Source organism: Schistocerca americana, chromosome 9 (genome assembly GCF_021461395.2).
Source record: "Schistocerca americana isolate TAMUIC-IGC-003095 chromosome 9, iqSchAmer2.1, whole genome shotgun sequence".
NCBI lineage: Eukaryota > Metazoa > Arthropoda > Insecta > Orthoptera > Acrididae > Schistocerca > Schistocerca americana.
The window spans coordinates 49,480,273-49,493,318 of NC_060127.1; the positions used below are offsets into that span (position 1 = coordinate 49,480,273).

The 13,046-nt window shown below is 40.9% G+C and overlaps 1 protein-coding gene across 2 annotated transcripts in view; it reads left to right on the top strand.

The window, feature by feature from the left end:
* Window positions 1–13,046, top strand: part of LOC124551056 — an 80,142-nt gene that overhangs the window by 14,347 nt on the left and 52,749 nt on the right. For both annotated transcript variants that reach the window (XM_047125931.1, XM_047125932.1), the window contains exon 4: window positions 7,347–7,552. In XM_047125931.1, the coding sequence (XP_046981887.1) occupies window positions 7,347–7,552 (206 nt within the window). The remainder of the gene's footprint in view (window positions 1–7,346; window positions 7,553–13,046) is intronic.

The window sequence follows — 13,046 nt, forward strand, 5'->3', positions numbered from 1 at the left end:
TCGAAGGAGAAAACACTAAACTTGACTAAAACTGTAAGCATCATTTTTCTTTTTTTTCTTCCCCCCCCCCCCCCCCCCTGCCCCCCCTCCCCCCACATCAATCTCATTACTTTGTCACACCTCGTATATGGATTACTTCAGCTGTGGCTGCCCACAGCACACAACTATTTGTTTAATTATCTACAGAGGCATCATGCTAAGTTCTTGTTGTACGAGTGACTTTCTCATCTCGGGCTACTACTCACGGCAGATGATTCTGTTGCAGTGCTCTGGCATTTTATTGTTGTACTGGGACTTGGTTGTCAAGAATGACCATTTGTGTTTGCCCGTGGCGGTGCCAAGATCACTGTCCCCTGTGTGGTTTTGTGCTAACATTTTTCCTGAAGGTTGATACATTTTGGCTGTCTACCAAATGGAAAGGAATGTTGTCTTTACCTTCAAATAGAGGTGTATTCACACTACACAAACCTCAAAATAATAAGTGTCTGTTGTTCCATCATCTTTAGGCATGCATTTGGGACTGGTGTTGTTTTGGTTGACAACTCTATAGATATTGTCAGTGTGAGTTGGTAACTGATTTAAAACCACTTGATGCAATGACATACAGGGTGAGTGTTCCCCGATAACAAAGTTGTATTTATAGAGGATTATGATATTTATATATACTGAAACTTACTGGCAGATTAAAACTGTGTGCCGGACTGAGACTCAAACTCGGGACCTTTGCCTTTCGCGGGCAAGTGCTCTACCACTGAGCTAGCCAAGCATGACTCACGCCCCGTTCTCACAGCTTTAAATCCGCCAGTACCTCGTCTCCTACCTTCCAAACTTCACAGAAGCTCTCCTGTGAACCTTGCAGAACTACCACTCCTGAAAGAAAGGATATTGCGGAGACATGGCTTAGCCACAGCTGGGGGGGTTGTTCCTAGAATGAATTTTTCACTCTGTTTGTTGCAAATGGTGGTTTAGTATCCCTGCCATCAGAAGTCATCGTAGAGGCAGCCAGATTGGTGTGGATAGTGCAGAGACCTGCCATAGAGGGCGCACGTGATGCATAGTGTGGGCAGACTCATTGGCAGAGGTGTTTACATCCGGGTGGCAGAGTTCAACCACCGTGGATCTCCCCTTGCACATAGCGTTGTGTGTTGTTGCAGATTGCTTAGCCATTAGCCATCTGCACCCGTCATGTGCTGTGTTGTTCCTGTGCTCGTCTCTACATGGGTTCGTACTCTGTGCTTCCCATAGATTGGGTCGCAAGGTGAGTTTGTTTTCCTCTCATGGTTTTCTATTCACCAGCTATTATTGAGCCTCTCTACAGAGTCTAGTATTCTTGCCATGAGTTCACACACCATGACTTGTTAAACTGAGCATTTCATCCTTAACAGAACCCCATAAAACAAGTCAAGAATGGTTCTCTCTGGTGAACGTGGTGGCCATGTGTTGGAATGTATCTATCACTGCATCTGTCCAACAAGGTTTTATCCAATAACTGGTGAATAAATGATTTGCATTGTGGTGATGCTTCCTCTTGTTGAATCACTGCCCACGATTGAAATTCGACTGTCAGTAGCATCAAACCATGTAACTGTATCTATAGTGGTTCCTTGGAAATAAATTTTTGTAATTAGGGAAATGTCCTTATGCCCACCGTGTTCTGTGGAATATTCGCATTTGTGTCAGTGATATGACAGTTGGAACATGAGAGACGGTCTTAGATAAAACTTCGTACATCTAAGAATAAAACATAGCAAGTGGCTAGTCAGCAAATTCACAGTGGTAATAAATTGTGGTTATTTATTAAACTGGATGCTATGTGTTGGAAGACTGGACAATGAAGACTCGGAACAATAATTACTCTGGGAGTTTAGACATGAAATGAGTGATTTCCTTGTCGAGCTGAAAACACTGTTCTTGGTTGAGCAGGCTGCTCGGTAGTTGCTTTTCCACAACTTCTTTGACCACTGTATCCTAAGGGGCTGAGGCTGTGGGCAGCTTCTTCTGTTTTCCTGTAATTCATGGTGTGGCCAGAGGAAATACGACTTTGTTCGGCCATTGTAGCTTTGTTGGGCATGTGTATAGTTTGTCCTATGTATATTTTGCTATCTCTTAACTTTGCTTCCTTCTTAGTGCATTTTGGACTGTTTCATGAGGATTGGAAGCAGGTGTGTCAGTTATTGTGCTATTCAAGTAGCAAGTTAGGCAAGAAGTTGACAGTTATGTCATTGGCTTTCATTCACCATCAGACACAAGTAGCTGAAGTGGAAAACTTTATAAACATTTTCATCCTCGTCTGATACTGAGGAAAGCATGTGTGGATTTTTAATTTGTTTCTGAAAATAAAGAAAACAGCAAAGGAGAAAGATTTGCATGCTAAAATATCTGATGATACATTTATTTTCAGACTGGTTAGCTTTGAGGAAAGCCTGCATTGCGAAATATTCCTCAGTTACTTGAGGTTTGGTTTTCTGTAAGTCAGATATTTCTTTGTGATGAACCTAGGATGTCAGTGGCAGACTCCAAAATAAGTCAATGCTGATTTGTTAATATCATCGTGGAGTTTACACGAGGTCTTTGAGAGCACTAACTGAAAAAATTGGTAAATTAAAATTACTTTCAGTCAGTGTCAATGTTACATTCTGTTTTGTCTGTTCTTTGGAGACCTCCATCCAACCACTTGAGAGTGACCAGCAGCCACTGTCCAAACTTCACAGGTGAGTGACACTGGGTCCACACCATTTCCCTGTTACTCAGAGAAAACTCAAGATTCTTAATACAGCAGAATAAATATCGATAATAATGTATTGTGGGTCTGGAGATGAAATGGTGTCCATCAGCAGAAGGAAGTGCTAAATCTAAGTTTAGTTAAGATTGGAATTATGATCTTACCAGCTATATTTTCAAATACACAACCTTCTAGTAACTTCTAGCTACATATGGACAGCTAGAATTCACTTCTATATGAATTATTGTCTTCCTGTATTTATAACCTTGTCTTTGAAATTAACTGAATGTATTACATAAAATTCATTAAAAAAATCACTCTTGTTACTTAGCAATTCTTTCGCCTACCCTGTTGGTTACTTCTCAGTTTAATAGAACACTCAGCTGAAGTGCACATGATGTCATTGGCTCTTGCTTTGCGTGATGATGAAAATTTGTTGATATTGGTCATAGCCAATCAGGTAATAGAATATGTTAGGCGGTGAGAATAGCGGAATGTAAAGATTTCTTTACGCAGAAGAAACTAGTTGATTAAACAACAGAAACTGCTGGTAGGAATATCGGCAATGTAGGGAAAGGCAGATTGCTGCTCACCGTAAAGAAGGCACGTCTAGTTGCAGATATGTACAATTAAGAGACACTTTTAATTGTGCCTGTCTGCAACTAAACCAATTGATTACTTTTGTTTCTGGTATAGAGAGTGCCAGCGCAAATTTCACTGATCTGGTTATTGTGAGTTTGGAGGTTGGCTACTGTCTTTCATATTTATTTGATGAATGGATGATGCTGATTGGTTTGTGAGGTGCTCAACTGTGCAGGCATCAGCGCCCGTACAAAGTCCCAATTTTTACACAGTCCAGTCTAGCCACTGTCACAGTTGGTGGTGGTGGTGGTGACAGCACAGACATCCAGTCCTCAGGCAGAGAAAATCCCTTGATGAATGGGAAAAAAAACAATACATGTTGACTGACTAACTGACCTGCAATGAAGTCGTAGGCCTACGTTAGTTTGGAATGTGACAATTTGATTGTGATTGGTGAAGGCAATCGATGTGAATGGAAGAAAACTAGATGTGCTGACAAAGTTGCCTGTAAGGTACCCTGAGACCTAGCCTAGGTTAGGATAAAATTTGACGGTTTGGTTGCGAGTTTACAAAGCCAATGAAAATAAATGGAAGAACACTAGATATGCTGACAGGCTGGTCTGTAGCATAGCCGAGGGCTAGGTTAAGTTGGAATGTGGCAGTGTGCAGCTCAGTCAGCATTTCAACTCAAAAATAGGATTGCCATAACTGGTTGATGTGTAGTGCAATCTGAGATACACATTTACCACTGCAGTAACCTACTTGTATGCCTCCTTTTTGATTTTGGCAAAAATTGTGATGGTGTCATTAAATTTCAACCTAATAGAACAAAATACCAGCTAAATTTATTTATGAACTATAGAAAATTATGAGTGAGCATTCGAATTCCCCACTGACAACTGACTTGTTGTCTATTCTGTTCAGTACTTACCATTTGTTGCAGAAGTCGCTACCCCCATCAGTGTGCAATACAGCTGCTGCAGACGCTATGAGTCCTATTTTTACCAACCAACCTAAAAAGAAGATTTTTGCCTGATTGTAATTGTTCATTAAGGATAAATCCCCTATAATTAAAACTGTGCTAAAAGTTTGCTTGAAAGCATAACTCTTCTGATGGCTTTCGGCCTGTTCTTAGACAGACATAGCAGCTGCATCTGGTTTCCGCTCTGTTTTGAGATGCTACTTTTCTCAAAGATGCTATTTGTCATTATGCTACTTTAATGTGCTTCATGGTTTTGTTCACCATTTGCATAGGTTTATTTGCTTTTTTATAATTTTTGTTTCTGTAATGTCATTTCAATTTCAGGTGTTTTTTGTGGTTGGCACCACTTCTTGTGTGAATACCTCATTGGTGTAAGTTTCCTGCTAGCTTGTCCGCTCTGTCATGCCAGTTGTATGTATGTGTGTATGATGCACATCTAACTTAGATTTTACTTGGAACAATTTACTGTTGAGTAAGTCATATGGCTATGCCACAGCATTTATGCGGATTATTTTATTGTTTACTAAGCCCTATGACTTCGTTTCTGTATATTTACTGTATGTAATTTTTATGTTTATTTTTGCTGCACATTATGTCTTCCATGTACTGCTTGCAATGTATCCTATTTTTAGGAAGAAGACAGGTTTATATCTGTCAAAACCTAGATAAGAATATAATGGAAGGAAACGTTCCACGTGGGAAAAATTATATATAAAAACAAAGATGAGGTGACTTACCGAACAAAAGCGCTGGCAGGTCGATAGACACACAAACAAACACAAACATACACACAAAATTCAAGCTTTCGCAACAAACTGTTGCCTCATCAGGAAAGAGGGAAGGAGAGGGGAAGACGAAAGGAAGTGGGTTTTAAGGGAGAGGGTAAGGAGTCATTCCAATCCCGGGAGCGGAAAGACTTACCTTAGGGGGAAAAAAGGACAGGTATACACTCGCACACACGCACATATCCATCCACACATAGAGACACAAGCAGACATATGTCTGCTTGTGTCTGTATGTGTGGATGGATATGTGCAGACATATGTCTGCTTGTGTCTGTATGTGTGGATGGATATGTGCGTGTCTGCTTGTGTCTGTATGTGTGGATGGATATGTGCGTGTGTGCGAGTGTATACCTGTCCTTTTTTCCCCCTAAGGTAAGTCTTTCCGCTCCCGGGATTGGAATGACTCCTTACCCTCTCCCTTAAAACCCACTTCCTTTCGTCTTCCCCTCTCCTTCCCTCTTTCCTGATGAGGCAACAGTTTGTTGCGAAAGCTTGAATTTTGTGTGTATGTTTGTGTTTGTTTGTGTGTCTATCGACCTGCCAGCGCTTTTGTTCGGTAAGTCACCTCATCTTTGTTTTTATATATAAAAAAACCTAGATAAGTTTTGAATAAACTTTAAATGTATGTCTGGTTGCCTGTATGGTTCCCATTGTACCTAGTATCATAAAATGAAACAATCTGGACCTTCTAAATTTTTAAATTTGTATTTTTGAGAGTTTTCACAGTGATGTCACTAACTTGTCCAGCAACTTAAGTGCACTCATTTTGCAAGTAAACTACGCAGGTAACCTTTGATGTACTTCTTAAGAATAAAATTTTAGGTCGAATTAATGATTTTAAAAATATGTAGTGTCTGTAGAAGTATGTGAAAACAATGACTTATCTGAATAAAAAGCACAACAGATGTATTAGGTTGGTGCCTAACTTCATAGTGTTTTTCCTTAAATTTAATAAACACATAAATACATATTAACAGAGACTTTAGTCATCAATAATATAGTCTCCTGCACTATTTACAACAGTCTGCCAATGCTGGGGTAACCTTTTTATTCCATGACTGTAGAAATCACATGGTTTTGAGGTGAAGAACTTGCTGAGCCATGTTTGGAGTGCATTTTCATCTGGAAAGGAAGTTCCTTGAAAGTTATTTGACAGAGAACAGAAAAGGTGAATATCTGATGGTGCAAGATCAGGTGAATAAGGTGGTTGCGGAATGGCTTCCCAACCCATCTCCTGTAAAGTGTTTTTGGCAGTCTAGCAGAATCGGGTTGGGTGTTACCATGGAGTAGCATCACTTCATGCGGTCTTCCTCATCATCGTTCTTGGTTTCCATCTGCAAAGCATCTCAGTTGTTGACAGTAGATGTCAGCAGTGATGGTTACACCTCAGGGAAGCATTTCATAGTACACCACACTGTCGCTGATCCTCCAGATGCGTAACATTATCTTTCGTGGATGCGCACAGATGTTTGTACAAGAAGTTGCTGCTTTGTTTTGGGCTCAACCATTCCTTTCCTTTCTTTATGTTAGCATAAGGACACCATTTCCTGTCACCAGTAATGATAAAGGATAAGAGTGGTTGGTGTTGTTCACAAGCCAATTGATGATGAGCAAGCAGGGATGCACATACAGTCACCTACTGATTTTTGTGATTTTGGCATAGATCAAGTGGTACCCACACACCTGATTTTTTTTTTTTAACCTTCCGCAATGCATGTAAATGTCTCACGATGGTTCATTGATCACACTTCATCACTTTTCCCAGTTATCATATACACTGATGTTGATTATTGTGGATTAATACGTTTTAAGTGATCTTCATGAAACCCCAAAGTGCTTCCTGAATGTGGAATCACTAATATCAAAACCCGAAAACTATTTTCTTGCCGTGCTCTGTCCAGTGGCATTATCCTCATTCGCAGGGCAAATCTTTCTTGTTGCCTCCGCTGCTGTCACCCTCTATTGAACTCCGACAGAAGAATGTCAGAAATGTTTAGATTTCTCCACTTGGCACTCCATTTTCTAGCATCCATAGCTCCACTCACTACCTCCAAATGACAAAATGTAAACTCAAATAGTAACTGTGAACTGCAAATAAAAATGACATTGGTAAATAAACCCATAGCAGCTGGAATACCAACATCCAAAATGAAAACACTATGAACTCTTCAACTGGATAACAAGTGTACCATAAAAGTAATGAGTAGGTGCCATATCTAGTATCTAACAGACATTTTACAGGTGCCCGATTTAAATGCTGTGACGATGCTTGCAGACGAGACGCAGATGGGGAGCTTGAGCAGCCTGCTGGCGTCACTGCCGCCCCCCGGCCCCGCCCCCTTGACGCCGCCCCCGGTCCCTCCGGCTACTGGACCACCAAAACCGCCGAAGAAGCGCTACTTGCAGGAGCTGGGAGCTGGGGAGGCACAGCACGTTCTGCCGATGCCTCCAGTTTACCGCCTCAGGATGGCGGCGTCCGAGGTCAGACAGTTTGATTTTTGACAGTGTAGCTCGTTACCCCTACTGTATACAGTGTGACATGAAAAGGACTTTTTAACATTGGAGTACTGTAGAAAGTAATTGAGATAACTTGCAGAATCAATAGATGTGGCAGTTTGGAGCAAACAGACTCAAGTTTCACATCATTTGGTTCAATGTGACTATAATTTGTGAAGTGGCAAACGTCCCACCGGTAATCAATTTTTTCCACGCTCGTTGCAGTAGATTGGGCATAATTTGTGTAACAGCTGCATAGATTCAGTTTTTAAGGCAAGTAAATTGTTTGGAGGCGAGGAAGTTACACGTGGTGTTTCACGAAACTCCAGAAAAAGAAACCCAGTTGCGTAAGTCAAGTATGAGGAGTGAGGTGGGCAAATGATTAGCCTTTCACGGCGAATCCACCTACGTGGGAAATGGTTGAGTAAACCTAGAACTTACATGAGAAAATGGGGTGATGCACCATCTTGCTGGTAGTAATTCGTACAATTTCGGTCATCTTCATCGATCTGTGGAATTAAAACATTTTCAAGCATATCCAGATACACAATACCAGTGACAGTTTTCTCCATGAAGAAGAAAGGACAGTACACTTTCAATTTGCAAAGGGCACAAAACACATTAACTTTGGGTCTGTATTGAGTGTGTTTCAGGGCTGCTTGTGGATTTTTTGCTGCCCCATATTTTGCATTTGTGGGTGTTCACCTTGCCATTGATATGAAATGTTACTCATTGCTGAAGATAATTGTGTTCAAGAATGTCTCACCATCTTCTATCCAATGCAACGTTTCTGCACATAATTTCCTGTGAGAACCTTATCTGCATCAACTGAAGCAAAGATTATGAGAGATGGAGCATTTCATATATAAAAGACGTCAATCATAAAAGTACAAGCTGTAATTTGTGTTGGTGGGTAGAAAATGTAACATTTTGTAGAGCATCACGGTCCCAGGAACTGATTTTGGCTGTAAGTGGAGGTACAACATGAATTATACCTCTGTCTGGTTGGCTTCGAGGCAGTGAGTTCATTGGAGACCATTGTATGCAATACCTGGAGAAGAAAGCTACGTCAGTATGAATGCATGCTTTTGCAGTTGATATCCATCAATAAAATATTCTTGGGTTTCAAGCCGTGTCAAGTGGTTAACTGTCCATGGGCTTTCGGCGGAGATCTCCTCTGCCACTGTCAAGTGGTTGACTGTCATCTAAATGCTGCTGTAGTGCTTATATAGCTCCATCACTGTCAGTTACGTCACTGGTGCCTAGCCCCGCGCCATATATGGCAATGTTTTGGTGGCGCAACCATTGCATCCCCTTCAGCTCCCTGAGGGGGGCGCAGTTGTCACGCCACCAAAACATTGCCACATGTGGCACGGGACTAGGCACCAATGACGTCACTAGTGGCAGCACAGCTGTATAAGTGTGCCAGTGGCATTCAGATGACAGTTAACCATTTGACAGTGGCAGAGGAGATCTCTGCCGAAAACACGTGGACAGTTAACCACTTGGTGCGGCTTGAAACCCGAGAATATTTTATTAGGTATGTCAGTGATTAAAATAATGTATACAAAATGGAGTGGGCAATTTTACTAAAAACTTGAACACATTGCATGTTCATAAGGCAATTAGTCCACTGACAAGTTACAATTCACAATATTACAATTTTTGTTTCAGTATGACACACGCTGCTGACTGAAGCACTGAAATATGTTTCAAGATTTTTCATCGTAACTACATGACATTTGGTTTCTTGTTGTCGTTTACTGAAAACTCATAACTAGTTTTGAGTGGATAATCCTTCATCATAAGATGATTGAAACAAGCATTTTTGTTGAAATTTGTCCAGTCGCTTGTGGAACTAAACTGCCTCAGTAAGTAAATGTTAACAAGAAAGACAGCTGTAAAAGAGGCCGCAGTGAAGCTTGTCATAATGCTGTTCCACTTAAACCATTGATGTTGCCCTCCCATTTTTTTTATGTAGATTGTGTTGGCACTATTTTGCAGCACAGCTCGAGATCAAGGATAGATTCAAAGGTGATAGTTTGGTTGCAAAGTGACAATGTTATTGTTCGGTGTAATGGTGCAGCCATATAAGAGGGTCGTCCAGAAAGTAAAGAACAGTTTGGCATAATTAAATGAAAGATATCAACACACAATTTTGTAAAAAATGTTACAGTACCTTACTCTGTTTTCAAGATAATCGCTATAGCTGTGAAGGCACTTACTGCAATGTGGGGCCGATTTTTTTCGTTCCTATGATGTACTGTTTTTCTGCAAAGATTTGAGCCACGATGTCACTGCTTGTTTAAGATCGTCATTGTTTGCAGACTGTTTTCCACTCAATAATTGGGAATAAGTGAAAATCAGTTGGTGCCAACTCTGAGCTCTAGGCAGTGTGTCCAAAAACTTCCCTCTAATAAATTGAAGTCTTTGGTGTGTTCATGCTGATGGATGAGGGCATGCATTGTCATGAATCAAAAACACCATTGCTGACAACTTTCCATATCTCTTGTATGAGGTGGCACGCCAAAACTGTTGAAGAGTTTCACGATGGGCTTCTGAATTGTTTGTTTTTCCTGTTGGTGAACTCCACATGGATCAAACCCTTTAGGTCCAGAAAAACTCTTTTCTGGAGTTGAGATTTGGTGTCTCTCTCTCTCTCTCTCTCTCTCTCTCTCTCTCTCTCTCTCTCTCTCTCTCTGTTCCATAGATAGACGGTTGTTCTCCGGATCCGTATCTGAAACTAAAGTTCCATTTCTCATTACAATGCGGATGAAAAATTCATCAGCAGCATTCTCATATTTGGACAAAAATTGAGGAGCAGCCCCCATCCACTTCATTTTACAGGCATCTGTCATAGTGTTAGCCGTCTGCCAATAACACACTTTTTTGTAGCCAAGGTGCTCTGTCACTATTTCAGGTAGGAATTAGGGTGAAATTTGTAGAAAAGATTAATGTAATATGCTTCTCTGCTTTGAGGCTTCTGGCTGCTCCGTAGATGGGGGACTTTGCCTGCCTATCTTCCTCTGTCTCCCTTTCTTCTTTTTGTCCCTTATTTTGCCTTTGTTGTCCTGGGTTTTTCTTCTCCTGGGGTTTGTATGTTAGCAGACGTGCCAACTTTCCTGATGTAAGTGGGAGACTCCAGATTTTTCCTTCTTCCTCCAGATCTCCCGACAGTGAAGACCGATCTCCCAATTTTCAGAGCAGTTTCAATACTTCCCTTATTATTCGAAAATCCTGCACCTTTAATATATTGATGGATGACAAGGTATGGCTGCTACTTGTCTATGTTAACTTGGTAGATTGGTGCGGTGGCTGTCGGGAGTGGCAGTACGCGTAGCTCGCGCTTTGTATCTACAAGGAAGTAAGGAACTTATCGTTGGCAGCGTTCAGAGACAAATGAATGTCTTTCAACTAGTGCCAATTTCCTCCACTTCTGGTAGCACCAGTACAATTGTAACATTATCATGGACAAGGAGTAGTCAATAGTTGTTCCAAGCGAAGTGATTAGCATTGTTGTGTCTAAAAGGCAGTGTTTCCAAGTTAGGGGATTTCCCCCTAAATTTAGGGGGAATTAAGCTGCCTAGGGGGAAGTTAGAGAGATAAATGTTTCAGGGGGAAAAATATTTAGGATTACTACCCCCTCCCCACCTCTCCGCTCGACAATTTCATTCTTGACTCCCTTTCACCATCCCACTACCCTGCTTGCTTACCAGATGGTGTGATAAATTATTTAGGGGAATTTGAAGTGCAATATAGGGGGAAACGGTGCGCGAGGGTTAGCATCACTGCCACAAGACCATTTTATAGAACGTAGGATCATTGTGTTCTCAGTTCTGTTGTGCGATTTGTCTACTCAGTAGTAGTTGTTGGCTGCGTATCTTGGAGGTGTTGATTATTTTTTGTGCAGAATGGCGAAGAAATATGATGCAGTGTTCAGAAACGTGTATAAGGAAGAATTTCTGTGTTTAAGTGAATCGAGGAAGGGACAAACTTGCGCATTTTGTAGTGTATGTAGATGTGACTTTTCAGCAGCTCATGGTGGGAAATGCGGCATTCTTAAACATATGCAAACTGAAAAACACCAGGAGAGTGTCCATTATGTAAAACGGAACCAGAAACTTAACTTCTCGTGTAAACCCCAAAATGTAGATTCTGTGACGAATGTCGAGGCTTTATTTACCGCATTTATTGTAGAGCATAACTTGCCTATAAACTGTGTTAACCACGCTGGGCATTTGTTTCGCAAAATGTTTCCCGATTCTCAAATTGCGAAATGATATGGGTGCACCAGAACAAAAATGACCGCTACCCTTACGGAAATGTGCATGGAAGAAAAAGCGAAAGTTATTACGCACTTGCAGTCGAGTGCATTCACTATTGCTACCGATGGTAGTAATAAAACGGACTTTAAGTTATATCCTATTATCGTATCGTTCTTCAGCCCTGAACTCCGTGAAATTCAAAATTGCCTACTCTCTGTGCCTAATTTAAAAGGGGATGTCACTGGAGCTAATATTGCTGATCTTCTACTTTCAACGTTATGGGAATTCCGTATTCCATTAAAAACTGTCTGACTTATGGCACCGATAATGCTCCTGTAATGGTTGGGCTAAAAAAGGGTGTGGCAGGATGTTTGGAGCAAGAAATTGCTAACGTCTTCATTGTAGGCCGTTCTTGTCACCTAATTAATCTTGCTGCTGAGAAGGGGGCGGCATGTTTGCCTTTAAACATTGAAGAACATATTATTGACATATTTTATTATTTGGAAAGGAGTGCAAAGAGGAAAGAAAAATTTGTAAAGTTTCAAACTTTACATGACACAGAAATGAGGAAAATTTGGAACATGTGCCTACACGATGGTTATTGTTTAAAAACATGTTTGGGTAGGATTTTGGAGCAGTGGGACCCTTTGGTTAGTTTGTTCAAGAGTGAAATTGTAAGTAAGGATTCTGAAGTGGAAACTTTGAAGAATTATAAAATTCCAAAACATACTCAAAATGTAGATGTGTCTATTTCATAGCACAAGTCCAAGCACTGTGATAAGATTTCACCACACTCCTCACTTAAAAGAAAAACCCAATCATCAGTTTTACAGAAAACCATTGACACTGTGGACCATGATTTATCATGTGAGGAATGACTGTTCATGTTTCTGTCATCAAGTTTACGTAAATATTTATGTCTTTTCCTTTCAAGTTTTATGCCTGTGTTTGAGAGCCCAAATGTAGCTCTTCAGTCAAGTGCCCAACATATCCAGTTATTTAGGTCAATTTTTGGGAACTATTGAAGAATGTGATAGCACGATTTGTGAGACCACTCATGGCCGTGCAGTTGAGTGCCCCACAAACCAATCATCCTCATCATCATCCTCATCATCCTCATCATCATCATCATCATCATCATCCTCATCATCCTCATCATCATCATCATCCTCATCCTCATCCTCCTCCTATCCTCACACCTTGCAGTCCCTATC